The 21331-nt window shown below is 36.4% G+C and overlaps 3 protein-coding genes across 17 annotated transcripts in view; 1 reads left to right on the top strand and 2 right to left on the bottom strand.

Moving 5' to 3' along the window:
- LOC134811857 (glutactin-like) overlaps nucleotides 1-21331 on the bottom strand; it is a 93382-nt gene that overhangs the window by 34760 nt on the left and 37291 nt on the right. The window lies entirely within an intron of this gene.
- Nucleotides 4254-8555, bottom strand: LOC134811478 (calumenin-B-like). The gene is made up of 4 exons (XM_063818318.1): nucleotides 8355-8555; nucleotides 7863-7997; nucleotides 5831-5994; nucleotides 4254-4812 (listed from the first exon to the last, which is right to left on the bottom strand). The coding sequence occupies exons 1-4, from the start codon at nucleotides 8547-8549 to the stop codon at nucleotides 4470-4472; spliced, it is 837 nt and encodes a 278-aa protein (XP_063674388.1). The 5' UTR covers nucleotides 8550-8555; the 3' UTR covers nucleotides 4254-4469.
- LOC134811012 (rasGAP-activating-like protein 1) lies at nucleotides 14647-20918 on the top strand. Of its 2 annotated transcripts, XM_063817718.1 has the most exons (14): nucleotides 14647-15537; nucleotides 15652-15847; nucleotides 16132-16282; nucleotides 16562-16730; nucleotides 16890-17027; nucleotides 17170-17302; nucleotides 17960-18150; nucleotides 18471-18623; nucleotides 18739-18874; nucleotides 19007-19127; nucleotides 19259-19427; nucleotides 19577-19735; nucleotides 19910-19988; nucleotides 20196-20918. In XM_063817718.1, the coding sequence occupies exons 1-13, from the start codon at nucleotides 14647-14649 to the stop codon at nucleotides 19958-19960; spliced, it is 2658 nt and encodes an 885-aa protein (XP_063673788.1). In that variant the 3' UTR covers nucleotides 19961-19988; nucleotides 20196-20918. The 2 variants fall into 2 exon arrangements, with proteins under 2 accessions (XP_063673788.1, XP_063673787.1); XM_063817717.1 differs by lacking the exon at nucleotides 19910-19988.

The following is a 21331-nucleotide window of genomic DNA, read 5'->3' as shown; positions in this document are numbered from 1 at the left end:
CTGACTGAAACTAGCCGAGTTTAGCGCAGTTTCTGCTGCCAGCAAAGTTGCTGCAGACTGAACTAGTGGCTGACTGAAACTAGCCGAGTTTAGCGCAGTTTCTGCTGCCAGCAAAGTTGCTGCAGACTGAAACTAGCCGAGTTTAGCGCAGTTTCTGCTGTCAGCAAAGTTGCTGCAGACTGAAACTAGCCGAGTTTAGCGCAGTTTCTGCTGCCAGAGAAGTTGCTGCAGACTGAAACTAGCCGAGTTTAGCGCAGTTTCTAGCCGAGTTTAGCGCAGTTTCTGCTGCCAGAGAAGTTGCTGCAGACTGAACTCACTCTCAGAGTTGTGGAACAAATGTGTGGCTTGTTGGTAATTGAACTTCCTGTGTGTGTGTAGGCCGTAGGGTGTAGCTTGTGTTTTAATGAAATGACAGTAATTGTTTACTATCTACAATGTTGGTATAAGAGGTATTTTACCAACGACTGTATATTATGTAGAAAAATGTCATTTCTACAAACGGAAGAAGCCTTCCAAATTATACAATTTTCGAGTTAAATAACTGTGTAGTGTGTAAACTTAATAGAAATCTATCTCAGAATTATAATTGTTTGTTCAGTCATTTGGGACTATTCAAATCATTACGTCAGCAATCCACGATGAGACTGACGCAATGTGTCAACGATCCTTTTGAGTGCTGCAAATGATTTGGTTATTGCTCAGATCTGAGACACATGCTAGATGTAACAGACATATTGGCATACATTTATAAATGCAGTGGCCCCCATTTGCACTCAGCAGTTTGCACAATTCCACCAATCGCAGGGCAGATTATGATTCGGTTCAAAGGAGAGCTCTGCATTGACGAGAATGTTCAATTGCTCTACAACTACAGTGCAAGATTTTCTTCCATTTAAAAGAGATATCTGCACTAACAAGCGTGTTTAATCACTTTATATTCGAATATAAAGGTTTTGCCATAAAAGTCAGCTCGGTAATTAAAACCAACATTGATCGACGTATTTTTAACCCTATTTTTTCCAATTATTGAGGATCAGAAATTGGGAAAAAATTTCGCATTCCAGGTAGCCTAATGCCCCCTCCGCGATGTTTTGCTTATTAGTTGAACTACTTAGCTTAATCAAACCGCAGTTATTCCAGGCAAAGGTCACACGAGACGACTAATTCAAACGACTTAACTATTTTTCAAGAGTGAGAAAACTGGCATTAACTCCACCTCAGAGCTGCCTTTAATTCAAATTAAACATTCTTTAAACATTTGACACTGATCGCTTAGGCAATAAGACGATTAGTTCTCAGTTTTTAAGTTATCGTGTGTCTTGTGATTCTTGATAAATTATATCTTCAGAAGCACTGAATTGACTTAAGAAGTTTTGTGATTCTTAAATATTGCTTTCATATTTGGAATAATTCTGTTGCAAACCAAATTCTTTGGGGAGGTGGGTACATGACTTATGATGGTTTTAACTGCTTCTACTTTCATGTTCACGTGGTTTTTCCTTTGAAATTTGTTCTATTTGGTTATGGTTTGGTTTAATTTTCGTAATATTATAACAACTACTATTCCAATAGGTTTGAACTTAATCCGATCAACACCAGACATCCCTCCCGCCTCAGGGCTCGCAGTTCCTTCCTTAGTATCATGAATTAATAAAAGCAAAGTAAGCAGATAAGGTGTGGGTAACCAATAAGTTCGGATTGTATGAAGTCTGGTAATCAATATCCCACGAAGATAGATAAAGTCTTGACATGAATTTTAAACTGCATTAATTATAGTGGATAAGCTCCTCCAGCATTATTCTATGAAATTACCGGAAAAAATTTCAGTTTCAGTATATTTTATTTAATATTCAAGTACATAATATCAGACGAGTCCTTGTAGGTTTACAACCTACCAGGACGCGCGCCGAGTTGGACTCGTCGACGGTCCTGTTCCAATATATGGAACAGATATTTTACGAGTATCACCCGTTAAACGAGTCCTTGGTGGTAGTGGACATTTCATTTCATATTTTAAACGTCGTGGCTGGTTTGTTTCCTGCAATTTTATGCTATGAACTAGATTTACAAAGCACCACATAATTTAAGGGGGCATACACCAAATCTGTCCAGACCAAATGACCTCATAGGCAGTTCAGTGACCTTCTAGCGCACCGTTTCCACACCAAAAACAATTATTTTGAGAATACCCATTTTTGTAATCGACCATTTCCTGGTTAAGAGTGCAATTTTCGGGAAAAATTATTTTGTGGTTGAGACGCTATAAGTTAATCATTTCTTGCGGTATCGGGTTGAAATTTTGCTCGCCGTTTATTCACATCTATTTGAAGGTGTGTGTAATATCTTGATATCGTATCTAAAAAGGCTGGTATGTTATGAATTTTTAAAGTCAAAAAGCTAATATTGTCCTTTTCAGGCTTATTTTGACAAAAAGTCAGTCAGGGAAGATCGGATTGATTTGATGCTTGACATCAAATTGTTCTCTGAATTCTGGCGCAGTTTTTGATGCCCTCAAAAATGCGTTTATTCAACTGGAAAGTTGATCTTTTGGACCTCAAAGCCAAACAACAAATTTAGGCACATTTTTCGTTTTTAATATTTACCGATTTTTCTAAAATTTTGATAGGAATGTGCTAGTGACTTTTTGAAGGGTGCAAAATAACCGCAACTAGCACATTTATATATGAGTTATGAACAACAAAACACCCTAAAATGCTTCCCTTTGAAAATATGGGAGAAAATGTGATTTTTTGGCTTTGCAGATGAAAAATCACATTTTCTCCCATAACTTCAAAGGGAAGCATTTTAGGGTGTTTTGTTGTTCATAACTCATATATAAATGTGCTAGTTGCGGTTATTTTGCACCCTTCAAAAAGTCACTAGCACATTCCTATCAAAATTTTAGAAAAATCGGTAAATATTAAAAACGAAAAATGTGCCTAAATTTGTTGTTTGGCTTTGAGGTCCAAAAGATCAACTTTCCAGTTGAGTAAACGCATTTTTGAGGGCATCAAAAAATGCGCCAGGATTCAGAGAACAATTTGATGTCAAGCATCAAATCAATCCGATCTTCCCTGACTGACTTTTTGTCAAAATAAGCCTGAAAAGGACAATATTAGCTTTTTGACTTTAAAAATTCATAACATACCAGCCTTTTTAGATACGATATCAAGATATTACACACACCTTCAAATAGATGTGAATAAACGGCGAGCAAAATTTCAACCCGATACCGCAAGAAATGATTAACTTATAGCGTCTCAACCACAAATTAATTTTTCCCGAAAATTGCACTCTTAACCAGGAAATGGTCGATTACAAAAATGGGTATTCTCAAAATAATTGTTTTTGGTGTGGAAACGGTGCGCTAGAAGGTCACTGAACTGCCTATGAGGTCAATTGGTCTGGACTGCACAAACCACTGTTTTGGTGTATGCCCCCTTAAGGATGGTAAATTCTTAATTTAGATTTCTTATTTCAACTTTTAAATGATATTGACTAATATAAGATCGCGGAGGCGTTGTCCATTATTATCAAATCAAATAAGATTTGGTTTCAGTGTAATAATATGTCACCTATATTTATCTTATTAGAGTAAACTCATCCCACAACTTAGAAGCTTAGATGAGCGAGCCAATCAATTATAAATCAGAACAGCTGGGTATTAAAAGCAGTCTATGATAATCAGCGTCAAATTCAGATTCAAGCTGGTGATCTAACTTGTATATTATTTCTTCTCCTCAGACCTTTTTTAATCATATAATGAATATAAATGAAGTATGAATTACTGAGCGGCTCTATGCTGGAGGTGCTTATCCACTATAATTAATGCAGTTTAAAATTCATGTCAAGACTTTATCTATCTTCGTGGGATATTGATTACCAGACTTCATACAATCCGAACTTATTGGTAACCAACACCTTATCTGCTTACTTTGCTTTTATTAATTCATGATACTAAGGAAGGGGTATTGTTCTCCTGTGTTGTATGTTGTGTTGCAATCTTTGATCGTTCCAAGTTGAATGTGCTTTGACTGCATCAATGTACTTTTAATTTCCCTGATATCAGTCTTTGCTTCAAATCATGACATTTTTACGAAAATCTGATTAAAATAAAACCGTTTTTAAGGAATGGGGTTTATCGTTTTAATCACGTAAATTTCATGGAATTTGTTCATATTCTGTATAATGATCGTCACACCTATAGTCTACACAATACACACAAAATAAATAAACAAATATAGACACCTGTTGTACTTACCGCAAAACATCGTATATACACTAAAGTCAGGACACCATGACAATACAATCTACATTGTGACACTGTCACAAAAACATTAATCTGAGTGAAATAAATTATCAACATCCAATCTACCTGAAGTTATTTACAAAAAACAACAAAATTATCATCTATTATCCAGACTTATTAATTCGAAATAATCAATCAATTAATTGCACATATTTTAAAACTAAAGTTCATCCTGGTAAAGCAGCATATCACCATACCTCGTCAATTCATGCTCTGAAAAATACTTCACATCACTTGTAATCTCAGTTTCAATACTCAACACCCCATTCCTATCCTTATCCACCGTCTGCATCACCTTCTCCGCTTTCACCCTCAAATGTCTCTTATCATCTGAAACCCACGCTAAAACCTCGTCAGGGTTAAGGATATCGTCGTGGTTGGTGTCAAGATGCGCGCGAAAGTAGTCCACGTGTTGCTGGACAGTGAATTGTCGCTCCTGGTCAGCTAGCTCCTCCTCGGTGAGACCCAGATATTCGTGCAGGGAGAGGTGGTTGTCATGGTTCCTGAGAATTGAGTGTCACAATATTCAGAGCTTTCTTCATCCATCAATTAGTTTACAAATTAATTTGGTTAAGGGTAAAAGGGTTATAAATCGAAGTCGTACCATTTCCAATTTTATAATCGTTTAAGGGATCGTTCACACGTCATTTCATGCCACTTAAATTGTCGGTATTTCGAAACCCATCCCTTCATTGGATGATGACATTTTAACCACCAATACTTAAATAATTTGCTTTGATGTAAGACAATCTTAGTTGCTTTTTTGATCGATTCAAAATTTTGGCCAAACTTAATCATTCATGTGGGGGATCGTAAAGAAAATATTTTTTTCATATCGACTTCACTCACGTCTCACGTGCATAGCATAATTCAGTGCTCAGAGTGGACCAAGTATTATTTCTATAGATAATAAGAAAATAATCACTACTTATATCGATATGACGATAATCTCAGTTTACGGTGAACTGTGAAGCAAATTTCGGCGACATTTATATAATATCAGAGAGACTGTTTTAAGTAGAAATATAGAGGAAAAGCTCCTGGAAGTGGCAGATATTCGATAAAAGGGATAAACCCAACTGCGTAGTACACCCCCACATTCCAGTGGGCGTTGCGAGGGCGGCGACTGGGGAAGTTGTTGGCTAATGGCTGCTACTTTTAGTTTTTATTACAATATTATATAATATTGATGACATTTCTGGAGCCGTTTCTGTGGGATTGAATCGGTGTTTTTTTAATTTTCTAGACAGGCTAAATGGCTATGATTCATAGACGGTCTATTGATATAAAGGTCAAAAACTGCTATTATTATATATTAAATTCACTATTGTGACGGTACATTAGAACTATGCCATCACTGCTTGCACAGCTATTACAACATTATTTCCGGTTTCTGTTAACTGTGCAGTCCCTGACGCAGACGTTATGTTTGTGAGGTATCATTGAAGTGGTTTAATAACCAACATCTCATTTAACCTGTATTCATTCTCATTAATTTCTCAATCAATCAATTTAACTTACGCGTCGCGATCCGCCATTTCCTCGTCGTACAGAGTGTGCGTCATTTCAGGAGAAAGCTCAGGAAATAAGAATATAGCAAACTCTTCTTTGCTCAGCATATCATTTCGATCTTTGTCGACGCTTAGAAACCTCCGTCTTGTCGCTTTTACAAAACTTGGGTCGTCCTGAAAATATAAAAGTATCAGATTAAAAGTATGGAATTGTTCAAATTTTACTTTTACAACTCCTCCCTTCTGCAAATCTCATATCAAACAGATGTTCGGGCTTTTTCTTTTGTAGTTTATTTGTAACTAGCAGGAACCCGTCTACCCTAAAGTGGTGTCAAGACTCGAGAGAATAAAATAATTATTACCTATTTAATTCGCGTTTTTGACACCACTTGGGAGTCCAAATTTTGGGCACTAAAATTCTTATTCCTTGGCCAATTTTTAATTTTTTCATGCTGATTTGAAGGCCATTAAAGCATTTGACCCAGTCAAAAAAGTTTCAGTTGTATATCTTTTACGGTTTTTGCGGAAAGTCGCGTTAAAGTTGATGCCCTGGTGTCAGTAAAATGGCACGGATGGATCCGTCGGATCCATATATCCATATATATCGTCTCGCTTTATATATAGTAAGATTATAACTTATTTGAAAAACAATGATGAATGAAAGTTTAGATCAACTGGAGTAGCCTGTCACAGATATGACTATAATTGATTTTATCCTTATTTTATCCCTTAAAGTGAGTCCCCTTTTTCAAGTCAGATATAATAGTTACTATTTTAAGCAATAACTTCAAAAATGTCTATAGAAGAAACCAATAAAAATTAGAGTTTAGTCAGATTAAGCAAGATTTTGATTAAATTTTAATTCAAATAATTAATTAAAAATAAAATAATTAACAGATGATCAGGACGTTGAGCGAATCATATAAAAGAAAGATTAGTGACGTATTGACAGAGCACACGTATTAGTGACGTATTAGTGAAGTATTGACAGAGGACACGAAGATTGCACTGCTAAAGACGGTGTCTCGTTCTAGTCGCTACTATATTAACATTTAATGGAAATTAGTTCATCGTCACACCTCATTTGACAAATTCAGTCAAGTTCACGGATATATAACTACAAGGACAGTCAGTTCCCTGTAAATCTCGTTAGGTAGCTGGTGTAGAGAGCTAGATATTTCGATTTCATTTCAGAGCCAAATAACTGGATGATGCCGGTGGCACTGTCACTCCTGTCACCTCAGTGCTACCTTGCTCTCCCCTTATCGTGCTACTTAAAAGCTTTAAATTATTTGTTAGCTAGTCTTTTTGTTTTTTGCTCCTCATAATAACAACTCTAAACAGATCTATAAGCTGAAAAGGTATTTAAGGTACCTAGTATTGTTTCAGTATCTCTAGAGTTAATTCTTATCAGCCGATACTATCAAGTATCATCCCATATCTAAGTTTTATCTCATCCCTTTTTTCAATACTGTTACTCTAAAAGGTCCAGTAGTCGTAGAAAAGAAGAATACACGATTAGAAATCCAGAAAATTTGATTCGTCACCGTCAGCAAATTCTGATGGATTTAGAGCTAATTCGATCTCATTTTACTCGATTAATGACGGTTTTTAGAATGGCAACTTATAAGTATAGACTATAGACCCACGCCCTAAAAATGATGCACTAATTTTATGCAACATTGGGGCAACTAAACTGACTAACTATTGTTTGACCGCCCTGTTACTTTAATGAAAACTTATTCTATAAGAAACTAACTGCAGCACTATCCTACATTTTTTACGGCCTTTGTTCTCATATCCTGAATTTCTTTAGGCTAAGAACACCTTTCTTTCTGAGGGTAAATGAAGATAAAGAACCTTTTACAGTACGGGTGCTAAAAATAATGTTTCTGCGTACTCTGCGTAACCTGTCACATGACCAGGGGTACTTTATTTTCTTAACAAAGAACAAGTCCTTATTACGACGAGAGAAAGAAAGCCCCAACTTACGAGAAAACACGTGAAATATCTGTATAAGGTCAAATGGTGGATATGCTGACCGCTAAAAAGCCGACTTGCTCTAAGTATTCGTTGAGGGTGATGTGCCCGTCCCCATCACGGTCAGCTCCCTCCCATGTCACCTTCAGTTCGTTTGCCTTGTCTCCCATGTCTACCATGTAGAACCACGATAACAACTGAGAGATAAACTTGTTTATATACTTGATGAACTGACCGACTGAAGGAGTCACCCCTACTTTCAGTAGGTAGTCCATTAACAGTGCCGGCCGGGACGAGAGTATGTATCACAATTGTCATTAAATCTTTAAATGTAATAATGTGTGCCGAGCCCGCCATTGTATTTGCTTCTTTGGGGTGATATTTAAGATCAAAGATTTCGCAAGATCTATAGTTTATTTATATAGTAACGACTGTAAGCTGGCAACATTTGCACAATTTCTCAGGGTCCGTGATTTTGTTCGTTTCATGTGTGGTTCCCCACATACTGACTACATCCTCTTACTTACTACTTTTCCCCCATCAAAACATCTTACCTCATCGTTGTTGAGAACACCGTCATGGTTCTCATCAAAAGCATCCACCAGTTTTGAAAGTCTCGTTCTTAGGAAAGTGTTAACATCTGTGACAGCATCATCATCTGATTTCAGGAACTGGAAAACAAGGAAACATACGAATCCAAGAACTGGTAGAAGGACTCGGATCTTAGCTGCACCCGCTTTTAGTATCATTCCTTGCTTTCTATAGGGTAGAGATTTATAATTACATCGGTATGATGCGTGAAACCTTCATAATTGATACAGGGAGTAGAGTCATGAACTGTAATACTGGCAATACTTTTATCAATATCACATATATCATGAGTTTAAAAGTTATTTCTTAAATCTAAGGTCGATAAGTAGCTGCCCTAGAATAGCTGTCAAAATATCAGAAAAGCAGCAATTAATATTGCGGCCGAGCAGTCACCCTTTATCACCCTTCAAAGGAAATCTGTCATTGGATTCAATATTCAGTTCCAAATTATCAAGAATTAGCAACATATATATAATCTATATTCACAGACTATAATTGGACATGTTCAAACCTGGTTGGTGGTTTTGTTTCACTGCCAAAATGGGCGATTTTCTCATTTTTACAATAACTCCATTAATAATTACTCGATGGTCTTGAAACTTTCAGAGATGATTATAATTGTGATAACAAATAGTCTTAGGTCATCGGCTATAAATAATATTGTAAAATGGCCCAGTTATGTTGAAAAATGTAACATTTGGTTACACTTTTCAATGGCTCAGCCAATTATTAAATTTTAAAGATTCTTGCTTCACAAAAATGTACTTTAGGTATTTGCTTATCTGTGGAATGATAAAAGGCCCACTTTTGATTTCATAAAATGGCCCAAAATGGACATTTTGTAACATCTTGTTTTCATGAATCTATCTTTATAGTTTGTTACAACCACAGCTAGTGTAGGATATGTATTTAACTCTCAAACCAGGTTATTAGTGCAGCAATTCTTGTATAAAGGCATTACCACAATCTTTGTATATGGTTCATAATCAATAAAAGGCCCATTTCTTTGAATAACGTAACATGGTTACAAATGAGTATGTTATACAGGGTTGTTTGATCCAGTATTGGTTTTAAGTTAGTTGATGCATTAAAATAAAGACATGAAACAACTTAATAAATTTAAAAAATGATAATTGGGACCAAATTATTGAATTTTGTAACAATTTAAATGTAATGTAATTTAAATTGACAATCCGCGACAGAACGTGGTAAATTTAATCAAATTAATATAGCTAATTAGATTAAAGGTTGGATATTTAACTTATTTAATTTATATATCAAATTGTATAGAAAATAGAAATTGGGCCCTACATATTGAAATTTGTAACAATAAAATGCCAGGTCAGAGTTCCATGTCCATCTGTGGACTTACAAAATTCAATGTTTTGGGCCCAAGTACAAAATATGGTCAATAATATGGTTGATGGAACCCTTGGCCTTATGACCTAGGCAAACTGGCATGGACTTCAAAAACTATAATATAGCTTGCCTAACACCCCTCACACTAGGATACATACTATATACTATACTCTATACATTTACTTTCTAATGTTACATTATTCAAGTTCCGCAGCCATTTTATCAAATTATACGAATAAGGATTGCTTTACAATTCTGTATGAGAATCTAAAAACCATGTTGCCAGTAAAAGAATATATTGAACATTCCAGATATGAGCTTTGTAGTCAAAACATAAATATGTTACAAAATTCAATGTTTTGGGCCCAAGTACAAAATTTGGTCAAGAATATGGTTATGGAATCCTTTGTGACCTGGAAAAACTGGTCTGAACTATAATATAGCTTACCTAATACCCCTCACACTAGGGTACATACTCTATACACTTACTTTCTAATGTTACATAATTCAAGTTCCGCAGCCATTTTATCAAATTATATGAATAAGGATTGCTTCAGAATTTTGTATGAGAATCTAAAAACCATGTTACCAATACAAAAATATATTGAATATTCCAGATATGACCTTGGCAGTGAAAACATAAATATGTTACAGAATTCAATGTTTTGGGCCTAAGTACAAAATTTGGTCAAGAATATGGTTTATGGAACCCTTTGTGACCTAGAAAAACTGGTCTGAACTTGAAAAACTATCAAGAAGCTTCTCTAAAAACCCATTGAAAAAGTGTAACATAGAAATGTGTTACAAAATTCAATATCCAGGGCCCCCAACTAAACTGCTATATCTCAGGACCTGAATATGTTACAAAAATTTTGATTTAAGGGTGCCCTCAGTCAAAGGGTCTAGTTTTTGTCAGTAGTTTCAGTTATTCTTAAAATGTTACAGATTTCAATCTGGGGGCCCAGAAGTAATGATTGGGAAAAATGAAACAAAACCACCAACCAGGTTTGAACACGTCCAATTAACTTTAAGCACCTCACATAGACACATTAGACAGATATATAGTAGATATATAATAGAATAGGCGCACTTTTAAAATATCTATGATTTTTCCTTTAGCCTCTTTAAGCTTACTGCTGATATATTCCATTTATGAAAGACGAAGACTTCCATTTCTACTTACAGTTTATAGTTTCAAATCAGTTACATGGGGGGTAGTCTGTCTTATATTATGAGTTTAAGTACAATAAAGTAGTAAGTTGAAACACTTTAAATTATTAAAAGGTCTAGAACATTAAGGAGCATAATGAGCCATTCCTAATGTCGTACATTTTAATATTCAAAAATACCTTTGAGGATATTTTAATTTATTCAGAGCCACCAAATCGTATTATAGAACGATTGAACATGTAGAGAGCTATAAGTCTGAGAGTGTTGGAGAATGGAGGTTCGGTTTCTTATAGCAGGATCCCGGAATAGCAGTAGTTGTAATTTGCAGGACTGCTACTCTAAAGTTAGAACGTTCGATGCCAAAAATAGTCTATCATTTTGTTGGACGTGGTTCGATTTTCGATTGTATTCTTGCTATTGGCTCCTCATACGAACGCAGCAGTCTTTTAATATAATATTATCCCTAATACTGATAAGAACAAAGAATGCTTATACAAAGAACTTTGTAGATGTCAGCTGCGTGTGACACCCTGATGACAGATAATAGATTCATGGTGCTATCTAAAGGACTCCCGCCTATTTTGCACATTCATCTGAATCAACCTTCCGATCGTGACCCGTGAGGGTCTCTTTTTATTGATCTTGTTGTCAGACAAAATGAAACGTTAGAGTGCATTACCTTACGAGACATATTTATATTCGACGAATTTTTTTTCATTTCTTTATTTTACAAAAATAAAACCAAATATTTGTCAAAAATCAATAAAATAAAATATGAAATTTGAAAAATTACAAGTCGATTTCTTCTTGATCTTCTGGTTCAGGGACGTTTCTCTCTCCAGTGTAGTCCCAGGTGTAATACTAGTGTTCATTTGTTAGATGAATCATATCGATAACTTACTTATACTATGTATATTTATAGTAAATCGACAAAGTCATAATTAAAGAAAATACGTACGTTAAAAAAATACGGGGAAAAAAATTATGATGACCTAAATTTCGGTAGTCCGAAAAAATGGTGTTTTTTTTCGGAAAACCACCGACTTTCGTACCTTTTAAATATGTCTCGTAAGGTATGTCATGTCAATTATTCTATTTTTAGTTAGTGCGTTTCGTGTCAGATTTTTCAGTCATCAGCTGCAAATTATAGTTGCTTTAAAAAGGGTTGATAAAATTTGTTGATAATTTTTAGAATCCGTTGTTACTTTCACCGTGTCTTATATTATATCTTACGATATAAGTCTGATATGTTTATTTTACTAGCCACTGAATTAGTAAAATATCCTTTAAATCATCAAAACTTTCATAAGTATTATATACCATTATGCTCCTTCCTGACAGTATATTCGATCAATAATCGGTTTATAAGGTAATATTACGCTTATATCAATAATAAGATGTCAAATATATGTCAATAGTCTCGATAAAAGAACTATAACGCCGTATCCTTTAGACATAACACCCATGACGAGGATTGTTCGACAAGATAACAGCATAAATCTTATCTTAGTTTGTCTAACCAGGCAGACATTACTCACTTGTCAATCCCGAGACTCAACAATAACTCGGTAACCTTCTCTATATTGATGATAGGTCTGAGATATATGGCAGTTCGGACACCTACGTTTAATGCACTACTTCAATTTGTAGGTGTCAACTTAGCAACCTGTTCAAAAGCACTATATAATAGGCGTGGGCTTCAAATTGGGAGACATGTTGATCATTGTCTCATATCATATTGTCGCAGTTGATCATTGATCAACCACTCCTAGATTTGTTACGACAGCAAATTGGTATTTAGTTTTTATTGATACTGATAAGATTTGTTAGTTATTATTGATTGGGGGGCTGACCATATTAAAGTATATTAAAATGTAGGTTTTTTCCCGATTTAGGGCCGGGGATATACTTTAATATACTTTGATATACTTTAATATACTTCAATATATTTTAATATTATATCCCTATCTTTTTGGAGGCCTAAATCAAAAATCGCTGCCCACAATAGGCTTGAAATGCAATTCTTAATCGATTCCGAAAATTTCATGCAAAAATATTGAAAACTGATGAAGTTATTTCAATTTTATTGAAGTCATTTTGGCTAGTATCCCGAACCGAGATATTACACGTGCAATTTTGTTCATGGAGGTCTTTTTACTTAGTATCCACTATTCAACCGATAGCGAGCTATATCTTTCACATAGTCTCATTCAAAAATATTGAAATTTGTTCGAATTTTGGGCAGTAGCTTTCAAATTTGGTGCGTATGCCCAAATATAGGCATATGGTTTGAAGCTCATAACTCAGCCATTTTTTGACCAAACTAGATGTAAATTTATGTACTAGTCCAAAAACAGGCTTATCTTGCAAATCTAAACGCAGAATATAGCTCGACTAATTTTGGGTATATTAAATAAATAAAAGTATATTAAAGTATATTAAAGTATATTAAAGTATATTAAAGTATATTAAAGTATATTAAAGTATATTAAAATGTAGATTTTTTCCCGATTTAGGGCCGGGGATATACTTTAATATACTTTAATATGGTCAGCCCCACCCCTCCGCCCCCCCCCCCCCCCCCCCTTGATTGATATAAAATATATATATTATATATATGTGATTGGTCACAATATTCTAAATTGTCCATCTAAACAATTTCCCCATAATGTTGCATCCTTAAGAATAGCTGATTTTCCACGAACAAGCTCCAGCAGGACTGGTCTATGGTACTGGTACTGGTATCAATCTCCAGAAAATGGTTAATTAAAAGTCCGCGGTACTGTGTCTTGTGACAATGTGAAATGCTTTGTAATAATGTATCTATTTATAGAATAGATTTATAAACTCAAATCCCACCGCATTTCATTCCCCCCTTCCTGACCATAGCCTTTTCGTGGGATTATTAAGCGAGTGGTGACGTAACGTCACCGTGACGTGGGGAAGTGTTCCTTGGAAGGCAGTGACACTATAAAATTAATCCTTAATAACGGTAATATACGTAGTCCTAACTGAGTAACAAATTCCTGGGCCCAATATCAAATATCATGCAGAACAAATGGAAATACTTCTGGTACCAGGAAAATATTGGGGCTCATTCCAGGGACATATTGAAAAAGCAATATCAGCGAAATTGAATTCTTTGCATTCGATCAAATTTTGACAGTTATTAAACGGCAAAAATTGGACCTTGGTATTAAGATGAATTGGGCACACCAGTATTTAAGACCCGGGATGCCTCAATAATTCTCAATTCGTCTATTCCATTACTTAGTAGCACCATGGAAATGAATGGCATTTTCCTAGAATCAAATCAGGCACCACAGGTCAAGTTTGCCTTTTGATAAAGTCACCAAAACTATTTGGCAGGATAAGCAACTCAATTATTGCTTTAACCGACAATAATTCGCTATCATTTTGTATATATCTGTAGGGTTTAGACAAACTTTAAATAAACTTTTTTTTAAAATATTTAATAATAGTTAAACATAGTTACAGTAGTTTATTAATTTAGTTCATATGGTTAATAATATGGTCAATAATAGTTAATATGGTTAATAATTTATTTCTGAACAGTTTTTCAATTATTATTATTCACCTTGTTTCACTTTGTCTGTCGAGAGCTGTGATGCTCCCTACAATACTTACTTTAGGTTACTTTACAATTTTTATAAGTAGAAAGATACCCATAAACTAATTAAAATCTCACATTATTCTTGCAGCCTGATGAAAACTAATGACCGGCTGATGGAAGCAGTAGCAAGTTCTATGAACGATTCAGACGATGAATTCGAAAGTGACAACACCAAAACAACCATATTCCTCAAAATAGCGGAGGGCAAAAACTTTCCCATAATGGACACGTTGAGTAAATCATCAGACCCGTATTGTGTAGTCAAGGTGGACGGCCAGACAGTGTTACGGACAATGACCATATACCGGACCCTGTCCCCCTTCTGGGGGGAGGAGTACACGCTGCACGTGCAGCGCAACTTCTTCGCGCTCTCTGTTTACGTGTACGACGAGGATTTGAGGTATGATGACGTCATTGGGAAGGTGACTCTGACGAAAAAGGAGATGGTGAGAGACTATAATATTGGGGATGAGCGCTGGTTTGCTCTTCAGAAGGTGACTAAGGATTCTGAGGTGACAGGCGAGGTGAGACTTGAGTTCAAGCTATCTGAGACGAAACTTGATGTTAAAATCGCAGAAGCGAGAGACCTGGCAGCCAAGGACAAAACAGGGTCTTCCGATCCATACGGGATATTAACTCTCGGATCAAACTCGTATCAGACGGAGATAAGGAAACAGACCCGGTTCCCTAGGTGGAATGCGATGACCACTTTACCTGTTCCTGCTGATACTGCAGACCAGATAGTTCGGTTGACCCTCTGGGACAGGGACATTGTGGGGAAGGATGAGTTCATGGGGGAGATCACGTTTAGTTTGAAGAGAATTGAGAAGAAACTGGAGTATAATCAGTGGTTCTGGTTGAAACCGAGAGACTTTATAGGGCACCAAGCTGCCGGGTCAATAAGAATGAAAATAAGATATGTCACGGCATCCATCCTACCTTCCCTAGTTTATCAACCACTTATTGACTTACTTATTGAGGAGGTTTGGATTAGGAAAAGTTCGGTTTTACTTTCTAAAGTATCAATTCACAAAAGTACAAAAATAGCTACCCTACAAAAATATAACAATATCCACAATTTAATGAATATCCTCCAGGTGGATAACTTTACCAACGGAATACCCAGAACAGGGATTACTCCGCTAGCTTTGTTGGAGGAAGCCATGACGGACAGAATGGAGATGGCCTACATGTTGGTCAGGATATTCCTTGGAAAGGGAAAGATAGAGGGGCTCCTGAGCATGTTGTTCACTCTTGAGGCTAAGAAATCTACTCCTGAGACTATTTTCAGAGGTAAGATTCATAGTTCATACACGGGTCAGCCTGCTTGCAAATGACATCAACTGAACAACAAATTCAACGGATTTAAAAACGAGTTTACATTTCGCGAGTCGTGACCATCAAAAGGTCGTGACCTTCAAAAAGCTGACGAATTGTAAGCTAATGATAATATAAGAGTGTGCATGATGACGACTGACTACTTCTCGTATATTGGATGTAACAGGTTTACTATTTTACACCAATTGCACATCAGTCCATGATGCTGTACAACACGTCCTGTACTATTACATTTTCAGAGAACACCCTGGCCTCCAAATGTATGGACCAGTATATGAAGATAACGGGTACACTATACCTACAAAATGTGCTGGGCAAGACAATAAAGCTTATCTACAAGGAGAACAAGTATTGCGAAATGGACAAGTCGAGGATAACTAAAAAGTACGGGTAGGTATTGAATATATAGAGCATCATTTGGCAGTTTGCGACTGACCTTTCGGGCCTCTCGGGCCTCGGCCTGTTTTAATGACAATATCTACCGTTTAGACTATATTGGGATCTGCTTTTTGAGGTCGAGTCGTATTTATGGAGCGATAGTTTCTATTTGAGGTAACTCCAATATTGCCTCTTTTTAATAAAGATTATTGCTCTAAATTGGTTTTAAGAAGATGTGTCTTTGATGGCTACCCCAAATAAAAGCGGATTTTACTAACTTCAGGCTTTCAGGATACTGAATAAAGAGGCGATAGTGAAGCAGAGTACGAAACAGATAAATCTGTATCTGATGGAAATAGTGAACAGTATAATGCAGTCAAAGACTGCTAGTCCTTTTGGTATTCGCAAAGTTTGCGCCATGATATTTGACCTTGTTCATAGAACATTCCCAGAAAATCCAGTAAGTCTAAGATATTTTCTTACGATAAATCAAACCTGGCAAAATCATCTCGACTTTTGACTCGCACTTTTTATTTTAAATCGCGATTTCATTCTTCGATATGAAACATAGATTTCACCAGAATGAATTCTAAACATGTATCCCCATTACAACCATCAGGACCTACAGTATATGGCAGTGAGCAGTTTTGTGTTTCTGAGATTCTTCGTTCCCGCAATAATGAACCCTAAACTGTTCTACCTAAACAGCAATCACCCTAACATGAGAATATCTCGTACTCTTATGCTCTGTGCTAAGGTTAGATAATGATAGGTTACCCCCAACTATTCTGTACGGATGGATCAAACGAAATACGTTATTATTATCTTAAATGGAATAAACTTTGTGCAATTGCTTGTTATTAATTTCTGGTAGTGTTTTATCTTCTGATATGTTTCAGGCGATGCAGCAGATAGGTAACATGTGCGCTCAGCCGTGTAAGGAGAGTTTCATGCTCCCCCTCCTCCCTTTTGTAGAAAGGCAAACAGACAACGTTCGACACTTTATCAGCAATCTTGTGACCATCTACAAATGTAAGATTGGAGCTGCTAATGTAAGATTGGAGCTGCTAATGTAAGATTGGAGCTGCTAATGTAAGATTGGAGCTGCTAATGTAATATTGGAGCTGATAATGTAAGATTGGAGCTGCTAATGTAAGATTGGAGCTGCTAATGTAAGATTGGAGCTGCTAATGTAAGATTGGAGCTGCTAATGTAAGATTGGAGCTGCTAATGTAAGATTGGAGCTGCTAATGTAAGATTGGAGCTGCTAATGTAAGATTGGAGCTGCTAATGTAAGATTGGAGCTGCTAATGTAAGATTGGAGCTGCTAATGTAAGATTGGAGCTGCTAATGGTTGCCTGACAGGATTTGTAGTATTTTGAAATTTTGAAATTGTGGCGGCGAAATTACATCATCTTTATAATAATACTGCAGGATGGCTGACAGACTTAATCATGATATTTTATTTTACTGAGTACTTTAATTTTATATTGTAGATATTCGGTCATTGGCTCCAAAATTCAATCTAAGGATGGTCCCTCGATATTTTGCCAATCAAACGGGCTTTATTGGATCGTAGTGTCTCTAATTCTAAAGAGGGTACCTAACTAAGCTTATCAATACAACAATTCATAACTGAAATTACGATAACAAGATAATATTTGTTGTTAACAATTGCCTATTTATCAGGCAGCAGCCCTCCCGCCAAGATAGCGACCCCTACCTCCCAACATCTCTTCTCCCACACCACGATAATACAAAGTGGGTGGGCTGAGAAATACCGGATTAGTCTCGGACAATCCCAAACAGTCCGAGTATTCAAGAAACGCTTCTTCTCTCTGTCTTTCGCAGCACTTAGCTACGGTTCTAAAGCATCTTCGGTAAGTTTAGCTCAAGTTTCTGATTTTTCAGCTTTTGGAAGCCGTCCAATTTCATGTTTTTATCAGATTAAGATAATTTCTCATAACTATGAATTTTTGATAAATTTCGTGCAAGTTGTATTTTTTGCTAAAGAAAGATAAGGGCGTAGTATAATCACGGAAGCTCGTTGGGTATGAATCAGGTCATATAAAATAGGCTTGAGCGTACAAATAAGAAATAAAAGCCACCAATCATAACATATAAGGATGAAAACTTTGCAAAGGATGTAATCGTGAAGCAGCCCCCATTTGAAAAGACCCGCTTAATGCAACATCTCCAGGGACAGTCACTAGGGTGCACTAAGTTGATAGCTATCAGTGATATCACCTCGGTGGAAAGAGTGGATAAGTACGTGTTCGGACACAAACACATACTACAGATACTGATATCCAAGAATAACGAGCGTCCTTCTGTTCTGTACATGAAACTCAAGGTTCGGTGGGTTGTATATTTTAAGTACACCTTTATTGTTATTTATTAAAACAAAATTTGATGATATTTCAATAATATTGGTCACAAATACAATAATATAAAGTAATCCTCTGTAGACATTGAACGAGGTAACTGAGTGGATATCCTCACTCCGCAAGACCTGTTCAAAGAACACAAAGACTCTCAAGTTTTACCATCCTGGAGCCTACAAGTGTAAGAGATGGTCCTGCTGCACCGCTCGGTCGCTTATTGGTAAGTGAGGCAAGCCTTCATTTGAAGTGAAGAAATATAGGCAGAGACATATCATGGCAAAATTTTCCAGATATACGATCTAAAACCTTTTGTTTTTGTTGAATGATAAATAATGTGTCGTATATTTAACAGATCAAGGTTGTAGCAAGACACACAGATCTATTGTACTGGGTGATTGGAGAGACCCTCTAAACTCAGATGCTGAAATTCAAACTATTTTCTCGCAACTCTATAACGCTAAAGACTGCCTCAGGTTTTTGGGCTGTTTTTCAACATCGTTCATCTCAGTTTTTACTAGCCGCTAGTTGTATTCATTTGCATTTGAGCAACTAAGTTTAATAAATCAACAGAACGCCAGGTTGATCTTAACATATGTGACCCAAGGACGAAGTATCTGAAAGCGGAGCGACTCCGACAATCCTTCTCATTCCTATCAACAGCTGATATGGGAGATGTTGAGAACTTGGGAGGACAGGAGCCCTTTAAAACCAGACACTTTAAGTCTGTCGTCAATCGCAGAGCTGTTCTCAAGAAATCAAAGAAAACAAATCTAGTAAGTGCTAAGTGAGGTAGTGCTAGGAAAGTGTATATTAATTTAGATGTCATATTTGTAGATATTGGCAATGGAAATAGTGTTTGACATCACGTGTTTGCGTCAAAACAAATGTGTGGCCTAGATATTTACAACTCAACAACTCTCAGAATCGGTCCCGAGCCCAGAGCATGTCACTGCACAGTCCTGAACACCTTTCTCCAAAGTCCTTATCTATGGAGATCAAGGAAACCCAAAACATCAGCCTCTATCTCCCAGAAAGAGCCTATCTTTGGACTCCCCTCCACCTGCTATCACTGAACTTCAAGGTCTGTAAAATGTATCTTACGTGGGCGTTCTTTTTGGGTTGGCAGCTGCAGGAATGCACACATGAATAAACCTTGTAAAATACCTCGCACATGAATTAGTTGATAATACAAATTTTGCACTTTTCATGTGAACATTTCAAAATGTTGAAGTCTTTACCACTGGAATTTTCCTAGGGGTTAACATGCTTAGTGTGGTTCAAGGCGTTATTGTATCATTTGTTTTGAGTACAGTGGCGACAGTCTATTTGGCTTGGTAAGTAATTTCTTTGATATGTAATATCTAGGTGAATTATTTTGCCAAAAGAGTGTCAAAAGAGTGTCAAAAGAGTGTCGTATAATCAAAAATGAACTCAATCATATCCGCAGAGCCATACAAAATTAGATTAAATCAAGCCAAATAAACTCGCCGAATTGACTTTATAGATGCAGTGTATTAAGCAGACAATAAAAACAATTTCAGGGTTGGAAAGTGAAGAGAACTCAGAAACTACTCCGAATAAACCAGCGATTAACCGACTTCTCAGTGTTCTAAACCTTATAGAGGTAGCACATGGTGGAGACAACAATAACAACAACGTCACCACCACATGACGTCACCACCACATGACGTCACCACCACATGACGTCTCCACCACATGACGTCACCACCGCATGACGTCACCGCCACATGACGTCACCACCACATGACGTCACCACCACATGACGTCACCGCCACGTGATTGGGATTTAGCAGCAATTGTATCTAGATTAATGGCTCACTTGAATAATATTTACGATAGAAATGTGGCAAATTCTTAACAGGAGTCCAGTTACAAAAGAGATGTCAGCCACTGGCTCAAAGGCGTTTCACTGACTCAAACTCTGGATTATAGCTCATTTATATTTGAATATTTAGAAAAATGTTTGTCATTTAGTTCATTTGCAGTTGCTATGTTCGACGATATATTTTGTTAATTTTCATATCTGCAAAAATAAGCAGATCAAACTGAGGTGAAAGATTGAATGGAAGTGAAAGATTAAAGGAAAGTGAAGGATTAAAGGAAAGTGAAGGATTCAAGGGAACCTTTTCCTGTTAATAAATCTAATAAGTAAGATAAAGTTTGATACGCAGATTAAGGTCCCTAATGAATACGACAGTGTATTTTGACTTATGGAATGTTGAATGTAGTTTCATTTGCTGTGTAAATACAACCTGACATTTGACTTGATTTATTTAAGAATTCTGACTTACCTGGCACCTTTCAAATCAAAAGTTTCAATTCTTAAAAAGTGCCTTAACCGTCGCTGGCCTTAGGAACGATCCTTCGGCTTCTTGTAAAGCTCTTCCTTGAACGTGCTGGTTTACATTGTAATGCAGGTAATGCCGAAGTAAAATAACAAAGGTGGTCGACTCATTCGATGGCCTTGTTGCGTCGCAACGAATCCTCATAAGATAAGATAAGATAAGAATTAAAATATGCCACCCGAGACAATTGCCACTAAGATCATAGTTAAAAACAAGCTCTAATTACAAGCATTTTTAAAATTTGACATTCCGTCTGCATAATTACCAGATGAATCCTAATGACAAAATTACATGACGAACATACCTGTTTT

Source organism: Bolinopsis microptera, chromosome 2 (genome assembly GCF_026151205.1).
Source record: "Bolinopsis microptera isolate Bmic1 chromosome 2, MBARI_Bmic_1.0, whole genome shotgun sequence".
Taxonomy (NCBI): Eukaryota; Metazoa; Ctenophora; class Tentaculata; order Lobata; family Bolinopsidae; genus Bolinopsis; species Bolinopsis microptera.
The sequence above is the reverse complement of the archived record's forward strand: the minus strand, read 5'-3'. Positions and strand labels throughout refer to the sequence as shown.

Bases quoted from the DNA above. Each gene is read 5' to 3' on its own strand.
- LOC134811478 (XM_063818318.1), bottom strand. From the start codon at position 8,549: ATGATACTAAAAGCGGGTGCAGCTAAGATCCGAGTCCTTCTACCAGTT. The intron at 7,998-8,354 runs GTAAGATGTTTT...TTTATCTCTCAG, and splicing joins GTGTTCTCAACAACGATGAG to TTGTTATCGTGGTTCTACAT. The intron at 5,995-7,862 runs GTCAGCATATCC...TTATATTTTCAG, and splicing joins AGCAAGTCGGCTTTTTAGCG to GACGACCCAAGTTTTGTAAA.
- LOC134811012 (XM_063817717.1), top strand. From the start codon at position 14,647: ATGAAAACTAATGACCGGCTGATGGAAGCAGTAGCAAGTTCTATGAAC. The intron at 15,848-16,131 runs GTAAGATTCATA...TTACATTTTCAG, and splicing joins TCCTGAGACTATTTTCAGAG to AGAACACCCTGGCCTCCAAA. The intron at 18,151-18,470 runs GTAAGTTTAGCT...CAACATCTCCAG, and splicing joins ACGGTTCTAAAGCATCTTCG to GGACAGTCACTAGGGTGCAC.